We start from the raw sequence: 18,506 nt of genomic DNA, 5'->3' as shown, positions 1-18,506 counted from the left end.
ATTTCCAGTCAAAAAGTTCAATTAAGCAGATAAATAACAGACCTAACCTACAATTAACTGTCTTTACTTTCTAAATCGACCAAAATTATTTAAATAATAAACACTTCAATTTTACTGCAATCAGAAGTAAATTACCGGGTTTTTAAATAAAGTCCCGAGTTTTTACAGACCAATCAAATTTCTGGTAATTTCCCGATCAAATCGCCATCATGAAAGAAGCTCGCATTTTCATTAAAATAGTGGCGTCGCTGACAAAAACTGTCAAATAGTTTCAATAGCTGCCTAATTGTGAGTCCGAGGCATCAAGAAAGATACTTTTGCAGAACTGGAAATTGTTTCAAGACAGTTTATTATAATTGCTGATCATTATCTTAAAAATAGAACCACAAGTCTTGACAGAAATATGAATATTTACAATAATAGTGGCTATTACAAAAAATTAAGTCAAAGTAGGCGACATGCGCCTACGACAAAGGACTTCGCAGCCTATCGAGTCGATCATATCTCCCCTTCCTTCCCCCCTAATCTCGAGCCTCGTCTTGAATCTCGACTCTTATCTTGAACCTCGTCTCGAATCTTGTCTCGAATCTCGAGTCTCGTGAAAAAAGTACGACGGACCGAAACTACAAGGGTTTCTATCCGGGCTACGAAAGCGTAAAAATTGAATACTTGATGTTGCATAAATTACATAGGATAATTGAGAAGCACGTCTTGTCGTGCGAGTTCCAACAACATAGGATCGTCGAAGAATTTGTTGATGGAAACATCCTCAGATAGACCTTTTCTCCTTCTGGTCTTGAGCATAAATTCTCTCGCTAAGTGAGTTGGTGGCTGGGGCTCTAGGGGCCTAATCGTGATACTCTTGTCGAGTGGATCTCCAGGTACAATTTGCCAGTGATGGAAAACTGAAAGGCAAAAGGCCTGTCCCTGGGTGTGCGTTCTCAAATCCGTTTCGAATCCGAAACTGTCGATCGCAGGGATGAAGGCTTTGATCGTGTAGAGGGGACTTCCGGCCACTGGAGCGTCCTGAGTAACGTGGCCTCGTCTTTTTGCCAGGACTGTATAAACGGCAGAGACGCAATCCGCCGGGGCTTGGACTTCAACGAAGAGGTAGGGTTCCATTAAACGAGGCGTAGCCATCAGGAAAGCTGAGTAAGCCACTCTTCTCGCGGTTGGAATTATCTGTCCGCCTGGAAAATTGATCAAAGATCAATACTAAATCATTGAAATTGAGTGTCCTTTGCAAATTAGGGTGCCGCACTTGAATTACGTAAAGGATTATAAGTCCTCCCTGTCCCTCTTACCGTACGTAATTTTTAATACGTCTTGGGATAGTCTTTTAAGGAACTTTGTTATTTTATTAAAAATAGAAAAATTCCATTTTTCACTTTCTGCAAAAATAACGACACGTAGGACAGATTGGATAAAACAAAAAGCTAAAAAAGTGAATTTTTTAATTTGGTGGGTTAGCCCCTTATGGTGCCCGACCATTCAGTTATTACTAGTAGAATTAGGCAGCGTGTCCGAGAACTTCATTTTCAAAATTTTCTGATTTTTCCTTGACTAATTTTTCATTTTCCTTGATCATTAATATTCAAATACCATCATTTTAATCTTGTAATACTTTTAACCGAATCTTTTATAAACGGAATAAAACAGTATTTCGGATAAAAATGTCAAATTTTCAAATTAGTTAATTTATTTTAAACAGACAAATATCTTTTCTACAATAAAAGATGATTTATTAACAAAATACTTGAATTTTCAACAAAATAATTAAATTTTTAACATAATAGTTGAATTTTTATCCTAAAAAGATAAATTCCACAAAAAAAAGAAGTGCCATCGTTTATATTTCAATACAAAAATTGAATTTTGAAAACAAAATTATGACTTCAGCAAAAAATTAATTTTCCACGAAACTATGCATTTTTGCCCAACAAACATGAAATTTCAAACAAAAAAAAAATTATGTTTTTACTATAAAAGAAGAATTTTTAACTAAAAAAGGTCAATCTTAAAAAAATGGAAACTTTACATCTTCAGTTACAAAATGAATTTCAAACCAAACGAAGGCTTTTCAACTCAGCAGTTAAATTTTTAACCAAAGGCATAAGTCTGGAATCAAAAAAATAAAATTTTAACAATTTAATTTAACTTTTACCCAAGTAGTTGAATTATCAAATTAAATAATTATTTTTTAAGAAAATAGTTAAACTTTCAACTAAAGAGGTGAATTCTGAACTAAAAATATAAACCTTCAAGAAAAAAATTATTTCTTAACGAAGTGATTCAACCAAATCTTTCAAACGAAATAGTTAAATACGCAAGCAAAGAAGAATAATTTTTAACTAAGTTGCATTTTCATAGAAAAAAAATATTTCTCAAATTGAATTTTGGGTAATTCATATTAAGTTACCATGAATTAACTGTAATATTACCATAAATTACCGCAAATTTATAGATATTTTTATTTATTTATTCAAAATCTAATATGGGCTGAAATCATGATAAGATAATTCTTTTAAAATAAGCAAAATTTACATTTTCAGTTAAAACATTCATTCTAAAAAAAAAAGTTTTTTTCGACTAAACAGTTACATTTTCAACCAAAGACATAAGTCTTCAATAAAAAAAGATAATTTTTTAACAGTGTAGTTTAACTTTTACCCGATTAGTTGTATTATAAACTAAGAAATATGATTTTAAAAAATAGTAAAATTTGCTAGAAAAGAGATGAATTTTCAACTAAAAATACAAACCTTCAAGCCGAAAAAGGATTTCTTAACAAAGTGATTCAACCAAATCTTTCTAACAAAATGGTTGAAAACTCAAGAAGAATTTTCAACCAAAAAGTTGCAATTTCATAAAAAAATGAAATTTCTACTACAATAGATTAATTTTTAAACCAAGAAGATCAATTATTTCAAAAAAATGGTAGAATTTTCTGTTAAAAAAGATTTCATTTGACTTCTCATGAAAAAATCTGATTTTTTAAACATGAAATAAGTTTCTAGAAAAAAAATTCAATTTTCAATCCAAAAAGACGAATTTTTTTCAACCAAAACTGATGAATTTTTAACAAAATAGTTGAACTCTCTACCAAGCAGTTGCATTTTTATCTGAGAAAGATGAAATTTCTACTAAAACAGATGAATTTTTAATAGAAATGAAAATTTTTTGTTAAGTTGAACTTTCATGCAGAAAAGATTTCAGACACCAAAATATAAATTTTAAATAAAAAGTTAAATTTCTACGGAATAGTTCAATTGTCAACAAAACAATAGAATGCTCAACCAAAAAGTATGACTTTTTAACAAAATAGTGTAATTTTCAACGAAACAGTTAAATTTGTATCCAAGAAGGATAAAAACTCTCTTAAAACAGATGAATTTTTAATTAAAACAAAAAAAGTTACATTTTTAACCAGAAAAGATATCAGTTCTCTTTTCAACGCCAAAATAATAAATTTAAACAAAAAGTAATTTTTCTGCGAAATAGTTTCATTTTCAACCAAAAATTTTGTTTAAGTAAAAGGACAGTTCTACTAAAATAGGTGAAATTTTCAATCAAAAACACAAATGATCAAAAAAAGAGTTTTCATCCAAACAAGATTTCAGTTGACTTATCAGCAACAAAATATGAATTTTAAACAAAAGTTTAATGTTTTACGAAAAGAGATGAATTTTTAACCCAAAAAGACGAGTTTTTAACAAAACAGTTAAATTTCAAACCGCAAAGGATGTGTGCTTATGAAAATTGTTAAATTTTCAACCAAATAATAAAATTTATAATTAAAGAGATTATCTTTAGGAGAAAGTTTTTGCGAATTTGCAAAAATTACGCACATGAGTGAAGGACCCCCTCCTCCCTTACGTATTAAATCGTAAAAAAATTATCCCCCCACCCTGAGCTGTTACGTAATTTAAGGACGGTCCTTACAATAAAATACAAAATTAAAAACAAACCTCCTCGATGTAAGGGTTCCTGGGCAATCACAGCGTCGAGAATTTTGAACTTGACATTTCGAATTGGTTCCTCACAAAGGGGACCTTCTCGAGTTCCCCACTGGAATCCTTGAACGATGGCGTCTCGAGCACTGTTTAGTAAATTTTTGTCAACTTCGGAAGGCAGAGTGTCGTCGACTAAAATATTCGGACCAGTCGCGTCGGGTCCAAAAGCCCAAATACTTCTGGCAGCTAGCAAATCCCAGTCGTAGGTGTTTTGGAAAAATTCTCCCAATTTCTTTCTGTTAGAAGATTACAAATTAAGGACATATTTATATCAGATTTAAGTTATTATATGCACGAAAAAAAACAGTCTTTGGTATTTTTTTTATTATTATTAATTCGAAAATTTGTAATAAATTATGGTACAAACTAAGGCATTGTATTATTTAAATGAAGCTCTATACACTGTAATTGTCTTCGGCTGTTGGTTATTAATTTCAATAAAATAACAAATATAAAGAAAATATCAACCATGGTATCGTTTAAAGGCAAAAAGATTATTTTTCATTGAGTGGTTGGATACTCGACTTTTCCACAAAACTGTCAATTTTCTACCAAAAAAAGACGAACTTTCAACAACATGAATTACTTTTCAAACAAATAGTTGAATTTCCATTTAGGAATATAAATTTTGAGCCAAAAATGAAAAAATTAAATTTAATTTTAAAAATTGATTCAATATTATCTTATTTCAGTATATATTTTTTTATCTTGAAACCAGATTTCAGAAAATTTCAAAAAAATTCATTAAGATTTCAGAAGATTTCCAAGATTACAAAAATTTTACGAAGGCTTGTACACCAATTTTCAAGCGTAACCCACCCCTCGATTTTCAGATAAAAAATTGAAACATAAAAAACCTATTTATTAGCAAAATTTTGTATTCTATAGAATTTTTTTCTTCTAATAGCTTCTTAAAATCATTTTAAGCCTGTCACGGATTAAATTAATGATAGCTTATTTTTTCGATAAAAAGATTCTCTGCAAATTGACCTTATTCAATTTTTAATAATAAATACATTCTCATAAAATATACAGGGTGACCGAAAAACTTCATTTCTAAAATTCCCTGATGTTCCCCTGACCCTTAATATTCGAAGCCTAAAATTTTAATCTTGTAATAATTTCAACATAGAATGATTTATGAATTAAATAAAACAATTTCAGAATAAAATAAAAAAACTTATTTATTTCAACCTAAAATAGTACATTAAAACAAAATAATTTCAATTTCCAACAACAAAGATTAAAATTCAACCAAAAACAGTTGCATTTTCCACTAAATAGTTCAAGTTTTAGGCTAAAAATAGAGATTTTTAGGAAAAAGTTGCCTTTTGAACCCAAAGGTATTAATTTAAAAAGAAAACATTAGTTTTCAGACAACAAAGATGAATTTTCAAGCTAAGGGTGGAAACTTAATAAAAAGAAGACTAAACTTCAACTAAAAGCAATTAGTATTGAAGTCCAAAAGACGAATTTTTAATCCAAAACGACGAATTTTCTCTCCGATAGACGCATTTTCCACAAAACAGTTGAATTTTCGACTGAAATAGGTGAGTTTTTCAAAAAATATTTGAATTCTCATCAAAATATTTAAATTTTCAACCAAATAATTGAATTTTAACCAAATTGTTGAATTTTTAATCTACAAAGATGTATTTACAGAGACATGGTCAAATGTTTAAACAAAAAGTTTGAATTCTCAAAAAAGAAGTAGTATTTGATAGTTTTCATAATAATATCAATTATTAACCAAAGATGAACTTTCAACTAAAATGATATTTTAAAAATAAATATTTTTAATTCAAGGAAAAAAAGTTCATCCAAATTGTTAAGTTCTCAAGTTAAATTACGATTTTTCTTAAAGCAATTGAATTTTAATTTTTTTATTCAGGGGATAAAAAGAAGCCAAGGGGGCGACCGAAAAAAAACTTTGCAATCAAGATGGGGAACAAGAAAAGTGCAAAGATGATGGAGGAGTTCCTAGAGAAGCAAAAGGGGCCAGAACCAACGATAGGGGAAAATCCAAAAGAGCAGGACCCTTTCGAAAAAAGAGAGGTGTTAGTTCGCTCACCAGTAGCGGAAAGAAAGCAGAATGCCAACAAAAAAACCGGGGAAAAGGGGAGTGACGGGGATTCGGAAAAACATATAAGTGAAAAGTTAGTGCAAGTACCAGAAAAGATGGGTCAACCGACGGAAGTGAGAATAACGCAAAACAAGGAAGGCGGTGGATTAAATGATACGGGGGGAGAAGAAATAGCGAAGGAGAGCGGTGAGAAAAAGAGGACTGAAGAAAGATTAAGTGAAGCTGAGGAGTCGTATTTAAAAATCATGATAGAAAGAAAAATGGCGAGGTGGTGAGAAAAAAAAATCGAACCGGAACTGGAGGATTTAAAGAAGAGACTTAAGAATCTGGAGGACAAGAGAAGAGTGGATCTAGAACTAATACAGGCGGAACAAGAAATCCAAATCGTAGAACAGGGATGGAGGGAATTGGCAGATGTTTCAGAAAGACTAACAAGGAGAGTGGAGAGTGCGGTCGAGAAGTCAGTAGGAAGTGATGAAAGAAAAAATAGTGAAGACAATAGTGAAGGAAAAAGTGTGAATCAGAGGGAAACAAGAGATATATCCGCACAAGTGGAGCAAGAGAAGGGGAATAATCAGGGAGAGCAGAGTGGGGAAATTTCAAATAGAAGAAAGACTGATGGGGTCGGGGATAAACAAAAGCCCGATTTTCTTCGAGATGGGGAGCTGATTTGGGAAAAGGAGGAAAAGCAAGAACTGGGTCATTGTGAAAGGCTTCAGGTCTCGAGGAAAACTCCTGGACAAGGAGATCAGCAGCACCATCGAAGATATCACAGGAGTAAGAATGCTGATACAGAAAATGAAAAGCATTGTAGGAGGAACGTTAATAAAACTTGAGACGTGGGACAACAAGAGGAATCTTATGGCTAATTAGCATAAATTGAGGGGAACCAGGAACAGCGTGGAAGATGATTTTACAGAAAGGGAAAAGCAGATACAGGATTGGTTCGAAAGTCAGATCAGAGAGGCCAGGAATAGGAGGTTAGAAGCTAGTACAAGCTACATGCGATGGAGAATAGAAAATACCGGATTTGTGTGGATTGAAGAAAAGAAGGAGATAGAAACTTGGTTTTTTCGAGGAAGACGAAGGAGCCATTAGAGGAGTTATGTGGAACATTGCAGGAGGATGGAAGATGAAAGGTGTTTGGGAATTTTTGGAGAAATTCGACATAATAATAATTTTGGAGACATGGATAGAGGCAGGCAGAGAAAAAGACTTCATCGAAGAACTGTATAGACTACGTGTGGAAGACTAAGGAGGTGGTAAAAATAAAAAAGAAAGGTAGGGCGACGGGGGGCCAATTAGTAGGCATAAAAAAGAGTATGAGTGAGAAAATTGAAATAAACGAATGGGCATATGGCTTGAATATAAGTGGAAATTTTTTAGGGGGTAAAGGGATAAGAAATAATATTGTTACATTAAACAGCAACGAGGGTTGTGGAAAAATTTGTAATGAATTAAAAAAAGTAGTAGGGGATTTGCAAGCCAAAGGGGAGCGGGTAATTATAATAGGGGATTGGAATGCAAGAATAGGATCTGAACAAACAGTAGAAGAATTTGATGTAAACGAACCGGCGAGAAGTTATTGTAAAGAAATGAAATCCGAGGATCGTAGATAAATAGTCAAGGTAAAAAGCTTTTGAAATTCTGTGAAGAACTAGGATTAAGAGTACTAATTGGAAGAGTGAGGGAAGATAAAAGAGGGGAATGGACGCACGTTGGAGAGGGCGGAGGTTCGGTAATAGATTATATAATAGAAGCGGAAGCAGAAGGAGAAGGGAATGTCAAAGAAATGGAAATAATAGCACGTACGGAGTCCGACCATCTACTAATAACGTTTAAAATGAGTGGGGATATAAGGGAACCTTGTAGGGGAGAGAGGAAAGAGAAAAACAAAAGGAGGGAGAGCACGGAATTTGTTGAAAAATTAATATGGGAGTACAAAAAGGAGGAAGAGTTTAAAGAACAAATGGTAAGTTTATGGGAAGAGAGAAAAGAGCTAGGCGGGGAGGTATGGGAGAGTAGATGGGATAGGTTCAAGGTAAACATTAAGAAAGCATCTGAGATAGTAGGAATGACGAAAAAATACAGAGTTGGAAACAATAATGCAGGTAGGGCAAAAAAGAAAGGGAATAGGGCCGAAGATGCGATAGGGCAGTTAAAAAAAACGGGTTTGGGGGATTTTAAAGAAATTTATAAAGTGGAAAAGGCCTAAAGAAAGAGAGGAATAGCAGAAAGAACGTAAGAACCTAAAGAAACTTATTGCCAAGAAAAGAAGAAAAGGAAAATAAATGGGCAAAAATAAGAGACAGTAGGAATATGGGGCAGTTCTGGAAAAGCAATAGGTGAGCTTAGACCGAGAAGGAGAGAAAAGAGAAAGGGAGGGAAAATTGGGAAGGAGAAATGGAAAAAAAAAACATTTTCAGCAACTAGTAGGAGGGGACGAGGAAGAGATCGAAGAGGGGAAGGATAAACCGCAAGGGGGAGGGGCAGGGGAGCCAACAAGAACGCAGGAGGGAGAATGAATGAAGTTAGATAAGGATGAGGAGGAATTAAACGAGGATTTCTCCATGGAGGAATTAGTGAAAGTAATAACAAACTTGAAAAGGGGAAAAGCAGCAGGGGAAGACGGATTGACGGCAGAGTTTATAAACGGATTACCGGCAGTTTAGTTAATAGAGATGCACGAAATACTGAATGGGTTTTGGAAGGAAGGAAAAGTTGGAAATGGGTGGGGAAAAGCTAGAATATACCCCATACACAAGGGAGAGGAAGAAGAGGATACAGGAAATTACAGAGGAGTTTCTCTATTAGACATAGGATATAAAATATTAGCAACCATCATGGATAGAAGATTGAGGGCTTGGCTGGAAAAGAAGGGATTAATAAGAGAAAGCCAAGCGGGATTTAGGGAGGGAAGGTCAATGAGAGATCACGTATTCGTGCTAAATTCTATTATCAAAAATAAACTTAAGACAGAATGAGGAAAGCTGCACGGGATTTTCGTTGACTTTCAGAAAGCTTTCGATACAGTAGACAGACATATTCTCATCGGAAAACTCAACAAAATTGGGATTGGAGGCCGAATGTTAGGAATGTTAGAGGAGATATACGCGAAAACGGTTAATGAGGTAATAACTGGTCAGGGAATAACAGAGAGCTTCTCTACAACAAGAGGGTTTAAACAAGGGTGTCCTCTCAGTCCAACCCTATACAACATTTTTGTGAATGGCATCGAAGAGGATTGGGAAAGAAGAAATATAGGAGGGACGGTGATGGGAAATGAGAAAATTTTTGGGCGGATGATTTGGCATTAGTGGCAGACACAGCAGAAGGTTTAGCAGAAATGATCAGAAGCTTGGAAAGGTATGTAACAAAAATAAGCTAGAGATAAATGTAAAGATGACTAAAATAATGATTTTTAGGAAGGGGGTGAGGAAAACAAAGGGAGATCATTGGACAATTAAGGGAAAAGAAGTAGAAGTGGTCGATAACTTCAAATATTTGGGATTCTGGTTTTCAACTCGAGGGGCTTATAAAAATCATTTAAGAAAAATGGCTGGAAAAGCGCAAACAGCCACGAACGCAGCTTGGGGGGTGATGAAAAGGGCTGGTCTCGATAGTTTGGAGAAAATATTGTATATACTGGATACACTGGCTAAGGCGGGAGGAGGGGCTATACGGAGTAGAAATTTGGGCGTGGGAAAGAAGTGAGAAAATGGAGAAAATGCACGGAAGGTTAGTCAAGATGGCAATGGGAATAGATAGGACAACTTCTGGGTACATTTGGAGAATGGAGTCAGGCAGGTTAAGTCTAGAGATAGAAGCAAGAATGAGGGCTTCGAAATATATGGTAGAAATTTTGGGAATGAGAGAGGAGAGATAGCCAAAAATATGTCTAAAGGAAGAAATGAGGGGAATCAAGAACGGGAATCCGTCGGCATGGGGTAAAGGGTTACAGAAAGCATGCAGAATTGTAGGGGATGGACAGACGCTGAATTGGGCATTCGAAGGGAGTCGTGTCAATGAGATTAACGATGATATGATTAAGGGAGTAGAAAGAAGAATAAAGTAGGAAATACAGTTGGACTGGGTGAAAATAGATAGTTCCAATTACAGAAAATGGAAGACCAGCTTGGGGAGAGAAAATTATTGGGATGAAAAAGGGACAAGTTCAGAGAAAAAGGAGCAGTAGGCGAGGTTAAGATGTGGGAACGTAGGAAAGGCAGGGAATAAGGGATACAAGAATACTACGTGCAGAATTTGTGGAGAAGTAGAAGAGAACTTGACGCACATATGGGTTTGTCAAGGGCTAGGTGGAAAAATCGATAAAAAATGGACTGACGGTGTTGATAAATGGAAGGATGGAAAGAGAGATCGCGAGTTAGAAGAATTGATCATCGAAACATTTAGGGGAAAACCGAAGCCTGTCCTCTGCCGATTGGCCAGAGTTCGAAAAGAAAGCGAGCGAAGTGTCAGAGCGAGAGGTCAGAGAGAGCGCGACAGAGTGAATGAGAGGAAGAATGAGTTTGGAAGATGGAAATTTTGTGACACAGTATGTAGAATCAAGGATATAAATATGCAAGGGAATGAATTAACTGCAATGTATTCCCCTAATGTGTTCAACTAGAATTTAAGTGTTAATATTTTCCATGTAAAATTGAAAGGGGAATTCATGTAAATTAAAATCTTACAATTTTCAAAAATTTGGCAAGAAGATAGCAGAAAAAAATTTCAATAAAAAAATGCTTCTGATATTAATTCTGACTTTTGCACTTTTTTTTATCAAAATTCCTCACTTTCTCGTAACTTTTCCCTGATTTTCAGATTTTCAATTATTTATTTATAAAATTTTGGTTTGAAAAATAGTATTAAAATGATTTTACCCATTAAATAATTTATTTTTAAAAATGGAAACAGGTTAAGTGACAGAGTATTTTTCTCTCGAGAAAATACGCTATCATTAATTAAAATCATACAATTTTGAAAAACTTGGCAAGAAGCAGTTAAAAAAAAAATTCAGTAAAAAGCGAAATGCTTCTGATATAAATTCTGACTTTTGCAATATTTTTATCAAAATTCCTGACTTTCCCTAACTTTTCCCTGATTTTCCGATTTTCAATTATTTATTTTAAAAAGTTTGGTTTGAAAACTAGTTTTAAAATGATTTGACCCATTAAATATTTTATTTTAAAAAATGGAACGAGAAAATATGCTATCATTAATTAAAATCGTATAATTTTTAGAAATTTGGCAAGAAGAAACGAGAAAAAAATAAAATAAAAGTTAATACAATTTTTTTTTTTAATTGCTTCTGATATTAATTCTGACCTTTGCACAATTTTTGTCAAAATTCCTCACTTTTTCCTAACTTTTTCCTGAAAATCAGATTTTCAATTATTTATTTATAAAATTTTGTTTCGAAAAATAGTATTAAAATGATTTAACCCATTAAATAATTTACTTTTTAAAACGGAAGAACGTTAAGTGATAGAGTATCTTTCTCCCGAGAAAATAAGCTATCATTAATTACAATTATACAATTTTTAAAAATTTGGCAAGAAGCAACCAGAAAAAAATTTCAATAAAAAAATGCTTCTGATATTAATTCTGACTTTTGCACGATTTGCATCAAAATTCCTCACTTTCCCTAAGTTTTCTCTGATTTTCAGATTTTGTATTATTTATTTTAAAAAGTTTGGTTTTAAAACCAGTTTTGAAATGATTTGACCCATTAAATAATTTATTTTAAAAAATTGAACGAGAAAACACGCTCTCATTACTTAAAATCGTCCAATTTTTAAAGATTTGACCAGAAAAAAACTAGAAAAAAAGTTGGACAAAAAACAAAATAGTATAAATAATTGTTTAACTTCCAAATTTTTTTTTAATAATAATCTTTTCCTGTTGAAATGAGATTATCAGTAATGATATTGCATATTTTAAAATTAAAATCAGCTGTTTTTCCCCGAGGCCTTTTTTTTGCATGCCTAAAATACCTTAAAACAACGGCATTATTAAATCTAAAATCACGAAGACTAAAAATCTTACTTGTTCCATGTAATTTTAACTTTCTCGTTTTCAATATCCTCAGCCAAATTTTTCTCCAATGGTTCAGCAATCATCGTCAATTTGTTCTTTTTATTTGGCGTTTCTGCGAAACATTTCAGCGAACTGGTCTCAACTACCGTTTCCGCAAACGACACGACAGGATCTGCGACTTTGATATCAATTTCTGAGTACATTCGACGAAGATCGTGCATCGCACAATCAAGATATAATTCCCCGGTTCCTAGAACAACATGTTCTCCACTTTCTTCGACCCTCGTTCCTAGTAGTGGATAGCTTTTGTTAACTTTTCTCAAACCGTCCAACATTTTCGGCAATTCCGAGGGGTTTACAGGTTCAACAGCAATTTTTATAACACTCTGGGTGTTGAACTTCAAAGGGCGGAAGATGTGGAGATCGTCTGTATTTGTCAGGTCGGTGATGGTGCTCGTTTTCACGATAGATTTATCTATTCCTTCAATAAGAACCCAATTTCCTGCTGGAACTCGACTTAATTCGATGGAATATCGAGCTTCACTTATCCACAATCTGCCGACTGTGAGGACTCTTGAGTCCTCTTCATCTGCACGACTGTAGGCTTCTCCTAGAACTCGGACTCGTTGTCCAGCTTCCAGGGTTCCTGACATCACTCTACCGAGGACGTGGAAAAGAGTGCAGTCTTCAGTCGGGTACATCTTTGCACTGTGGACCATTAATCGTCCCTGCATAATAATTAGAGAATTACCAATAAGAGATTTAAGCTAACTTAAATCTGAACGTATATTTATTTTAAAAATGTTACTTTAAATGTAAATATTTTTATTTAAGATTGAAAAGTAATCTATTTTATCATGAATAATAATATAATGCAAAATAAGCATGAAAAAGATTCATCATTAAAAAACTGATTTCCAAACTACATCGTTTTTCAGCTCATGAAACAAAAAAATCTGCACATTCTCATCGCGCGCAGTTCGCTTCGCTCGAAAGTTTGAGCGAGCCTAGGGCGCGTGATTGTTGATTCTCGATCATGCATTTATCCCCGCGTTTCGCGCTCGATGATGCTATAAATGTCATTCGGTGATTGTGAATTCTCTTTTGTTAAAGCTCTTTCTGCTTTAACGAACACATTCTCATGACGTATCTCATGCTTCGCACCTGATTTTGATGAAAATGCCAACTTTTTTACATTATGTTCAATTCTATTATATCAAATGTAAGTATATTATATTTATTTCTGTACCTCGGTCTGAGGCTGCTTATTCAGATAATGCAAACGAAAGTACAAATCTTATTTTTAATGATTACTTTAATATTTTTTTCTTATCTTGCATTACATTTTATTCTTAGCCACCCTGAAAAAGTATATCATTTCAATAAATTTATATTATTACCATTCATAATATGCATTAGCATTGGAACAAAAGTATGTTCATTGTCTTATTTTTATTATTACAAAAAAATTCGGATTCTACTAAAATAAATATTATTATTAAACATTTGAGTGCAACTTGTGTCGTTTTTCCATAAATTGAATTTGTTTATATTCAATTTATATATACTTCAGGCGAAAAATGTTGCTAAATAAAATGCTATTGTATCTTGTGTCCTTTTTCCAAAAAGTTCATTTTTTTTACTTTTAATATATTTTTATAATCAGAGTTTATAACAAACTGGTAGATATTTTTTGGTTGAAAAACTTTTGTTTTTTAATTTTTTTTCATTTCTTGCGTCGTTTTTCCAATAATTTAATTTTCTCGTTTTTAATCTTATATTTTACGATTAAAACAAAAATCACGTGTCCTATCAAACATTATTCAGTACAAATTTGAATGAGTTTTCGTTATTTTTTGGAAAGAAAATTTGTCGATTTCATTTTTTCATAGCTTGTATCGTTTGGCCAAAACTTTAATTTTTTTTTTATTTTTAATGTTGTTTTTTACGTCTAAAAACAAAAACTAGGCGTCCTATCAAAAAGTGATTAATCACAAATTTGCAGAACTTTTCAGGGCGCGTAATTTTAGTTAATTCATTTTTTTTTTCGTATCTTGTAGGGCTTTCAAAAATCAATGTTTTCCTTCTCTTAACTATTTTTTTCATATCATGCGTTATTTAGCTATATATCTTTAAATTTAATAGTTGAGTTTTCATCAACCAAAAATATTAATTTTTAATAAAAAAGAAGACTTCTCATCCAAATCTGTGAAATCTCAAACAAAAACTTTATTTTCCAACTAAAAAAGATCAATATTCAAACAATAGTTGAATTTTGAACTGAAAAATATTAGATTTCAACAAAAAATTGAATAGCTAAATTTTCAGTGATGAATTTTTAACTAATATAATAAAAATAATAAACATTATTTTAATTAAAAATATTAATTTCTAAACACCAAGATTAATTTTCAAACAAGAATATTAATTTTATATAAAAAAAAGATTTTTGAACAAAATATATGAATTTTCAACTAAAAAAAAAAAAAAAAAATTTCAACCAAACTGATGAATTTTCTACAAAGAAGATTATTTTCTACCAAAAAAGACGAATTTTAAAATAAAAAGAATACTTTGTCAACCAAAAGTTACAATTCTCAGTTTTAAAATCACAAATTAAAAAATAATAGTGGCATTTTTAAATAAACTGATGAAGTTTTAACTGAAATTATGAATCTTCAACTGGAACAGTTCGATTTTAAATTAAGAAGATGAATTTACAACTAAAATGATTAATATTTATCTAGAATTACTGAATTTTCAACCAGAAAGATGAATTTTCAATTCAAATGACGAATCTTCAACCAACAAATTATTATTTTAATAAAATAGTTTAATTTTCAACCATATAATCAAACTTGTCTTCTAAAAAAGATGAATTCTCAACGAAAAAATTAGTAGTTCATATTATCACAAAAAAAGATTTGAGTTTTTAATTCAAAACAGTTAAATTCAATAAAAGAGACGACTTTTCAACATAAGTTAAATTTTTAATTAGGAAAGATTTTTTCGGCCAAGAGGAGAAAAATTACAAACTGCTGAATTCTCAAGCAAAAAAATGATTGCCAAAACAAAGATTAATTTTATACCATTAGAGTTAAAAGAATTAATTAAAGAAAAATGTCAACGAAATGGTTAAATACAGTAATATAAAGCTACATTTACAAATAACGAATCATTGTTATTCAAATTTAGATTGCAATTTAAACAAAAGTTAAGCACGCTTTCGAAAAAATTCCCTGACTTAAAAAAAAATCCCCGATATTTCAGAAACTTGATCGGGCATTTAGGGAAGTAGCGAGAATTAAAGGAAGTACCAGGCATTTAGGGAGGTTAATCGGACATTTAAGAAGATTGGGCGGGCATTTAGAGAGAATCTCGATTTTTGAGACCGCGGCAGCGATACCTTTTTATAATATAGAGATAAATCAGTGATCTCGTTCGAATATTAAACCAGCTTTTTATACTTACATCTGGATCACAGTTGACCATGTCCTGCGCAAGAGGCGAATCGATTGGCCCCGTGTAGATATGTTGAACTTTAACCGAATTGTGATCGAGAGGACTAGGAATGTGATTGACACACATATCTACAAATCCAGACATGTCGCCCAAAAACCGAGTGCAGACAAGTCTCAACAATGGTCTAATATTCATCTTCATCTCCTCCGATGTTAGCCTGATTCCCAATTGATCCAGAACTTTAAATCAAACATATTTCGAGAATTATTCATAAAAAATGCACTGACAATCCCAAGGTTTTTCCAGGTATAATTTTTCATAGTATCGAGCCATTTAAATATTTCGAATTTTTGTAAACAATCGTATATATATGTACACATTTTCGCCAGTTTATACCATTAATAATGTTATTTTTTATTTTCTATGTATTTAATTAATATGCTTAATTTATAAAGCTTTGACTGCTTATACTAGAAGATTTTCTTACATACATTAGCACCATCATTTAAGTAAATACTCAAATAATACTATAAACGATGTTTATTAAACATAATTAATAATTTCTTGAATTTGTCTCTCAAGTTCATGAATTTGAATAATAATTAAAAAAAAATTATTTTACCTTTTTAAACTTTAAATTCGGTGCAGAATTAGATCAAATTAATGTATGTTCTATATTAAATTCAATCTAAACCGCTTTGAAATTCTAAATTTCCAAGCAAAAATATTACATTTTGAATAGTATAAATTAATTTTTAAGCAAATAGTTGAATTTTCAACCAAAAAGATTACTTTTGTACCAAAAAATGCGATTTTTCCACAAAAATATGTAAAATCTCAACCAAATAGTTGAATGCTCAATAAAAAAAAAAACTTTAAACCCAAATTATAAATATTTAACTGGAATACTTGAATTATCAACAAAAAGGCTGAATTTTCAAACAAGAAGATTAGTTTTCAACAAAAATAGTTAACTTTTATCTGGAATAGTTAAATTTTCAACCAAAAAGATCAATTTTCAGCCAAAAAGGATGAACTTTCTATCAAAAGAGTTGAATTTTTGAATAAAAACAAAAATTGTCAAACTAAAATTAAGTAAATAAATTTTTAGTTCAGGAATTAATTTTCAACCAAAGAGATGAATTTTTAGTCCAAATTATGGAATATTTAATTAGAAAAGTTACATTCTCAGTTAAAAAAATAATAATTTGCAACCAAAAAAATTGAATTAAAAAAAGTTACATTTTCAAACAAAGTGATTATTTTTAAAATAAAAAAAATGAATGTTTTATCAGAACAATTAAGGATTCCTTTCTCCAAAAAAGACAGATTTCCAACTAAAAAAGACAATTTTTCAACAAAAAATTGAATAGTTCAATGTTTAGTTGAAAAATTAATGGTCAACCAAAGAGATGATTTTTAAATTAAAATGATGTGATAGTCAAGTAACAAACGATTTTCAAACATTGTTATTGTAAAAGGAAATTATGGCGGTGAATCTAGTTACGTCGAATGTAATTTTTATTTTTAAATTGAAGTTTTGAAAATAATAAAATGTAGTAAAAAATTGTAAATTTTATTTTTTAGCCTTCTTGGGATCTTTTAGGGCCTGAAAATACAAAAAATCTTAGAAAGAAAAAACAAAACTATAATTGCGATTTTTGCGTATCATTAAGTAAAATAATATGTTTCCACCTTCGAAAAAAGATTTTATGCTGTGAGCTATTGCTCTGTTATTTCGTATTAATTTGCAGATTATTTAAATTTTACTCAAGTTTTACAACTCTTTGCTTATTTTCACAGTTACTCAGAACTTTTCCTTCTAAACTTATATATGTTTTTAGGTCTTGAAAGATCCCTGAAAAGGAAAATATAAAAAAATTGTATGAGTTTTTGCCATTTTTCATTATCTTTAAAACTTCGATATTTAAATAAAAATTATCTTCTACGTAACTACATTCATCACCAGAATTTTCTTTTAAAATAAACATTTTTGACAATCGTTTGTTACATCAAAATAAATGAATTCGGGTAGCAAAACCGGTCCGATGAAAAAATGGTGACCCAACATTGAAATATATAGAAGAAATGATTGTTTTTAAAGTTTTAAACTTTAAAAAGTTTCTCCTAACTGAAGATATCATCTTGAAAATCTTTTAAAAAATAATGAAGACTCATTTTGATATCAGGGTGACCGTTTTAATCAAAGAAAAAAAATCCTGGTCATTTCCCGATTGGCAAACATTTTTCACGGTCAATGGAATTAAAAAATTCTAATTCTAAATCTAAACATTTTTCCACTTCAAGTAATAAAAACTGAGCTTCAAACTAAAGCACTTAAATTGAAACTCTTGAATTTTTAACTTTAAAAATCAAAGTTTAAAAGTTTTTCAATTAATAATGTTTGTATTAAAATGCTTAATAAATGAAACCTTTTAGATGAAAGCTTTTAACACTTTTTAGCTGAACAATTTTACACTAAATGCAGTTAAACTGCCAAATTTAAGAAAATTTTCTAATTGAACGATTACATTTCTTTATAAACAAAAAACTTTGTTTATAACTTTGTTTAATTATTTAAAATCATTTCAAATTTTAAATTAATTTTTAATTTTTCAAAACTTCTAAATATCCCTTCAACTTACTCGAGATTTGTCTAAGAATGTTTGGTGTTCAATTGTTATTTAGAGCAATAAATAAATGAGACCATTAAAATTGTAACGTTGAAAGCTTAATTTTTGTTTAGTTTGAAATGGAATATTTTAGACTGAAAGGATATTCGAAATTCATAAGTAATTCATAGCAATTCATTATAATTTTACGATAGAAAAAAGGAAAAAGAAATTTTAAACCTACAAACTAAAAATAACGCTGAGATTTTGAACCGGAGGGGGGGGGGTAACTCT

The 18,506-nt window shown here is 31.3% G+C and overlaps 1 protein-coding gene across 1 annotated transcript in view; it reads right to left on the bottom strand.

The window, feature by feature from the left end:
- The window catches only part of LOC117174478 (116 kDa U5 small nuclear ribonucleoprotein component), a 30,524-nt gene continuing 12,018 nt past the window's right edge, over nucleotides 1-18,506 (bottom strand). Inside the window, exons 4-7 of the mRNA XM_033363631.1 lie at nucleotides 15,610-15,839; nucleotides 12,148-12,866; nucleotides 3,969-4,249; nucleotides 1-1,190 (exon numbers count right to left, since the gene is read on the bottom strand). Coding sequence (XP_033219522.1) covers nucleotides 685-1,190; nucleotides 3,969-4,249; nucleotides 12,148-12,866; nucleotides 15,610-15,839 — 1,736 coding nt within the window. The 3' untranslated portion in view covers nucleotides 1-684. The remainder of the gene's footprint in view (nucleotides 1,191-3,968; nucleotides 4,250-12,147; nucleotides 12,867-15,609; nucleotides 15,840-18,506) is intronic.

This window comes from Belonocnema kinseyi, chromosome 6, assembly GCF_010883055.1.
Source record: "Belonocnema kinseyi isolate 2016_QV_RU_SX_M_011 chromosome 6, B_treatae_v1, whole genome shotgun sequence".
NCBI lineage: Eukaryota > Metazoa > Arthropoda > Insecta > Hymenoptera > Cynipidae > Belonocnema > Belonocnema kinseyi.
Note: the sequence above shows the minus strand (reverse complement) of the source record. Positions and strands in the feature narration are given on the sequence as shown.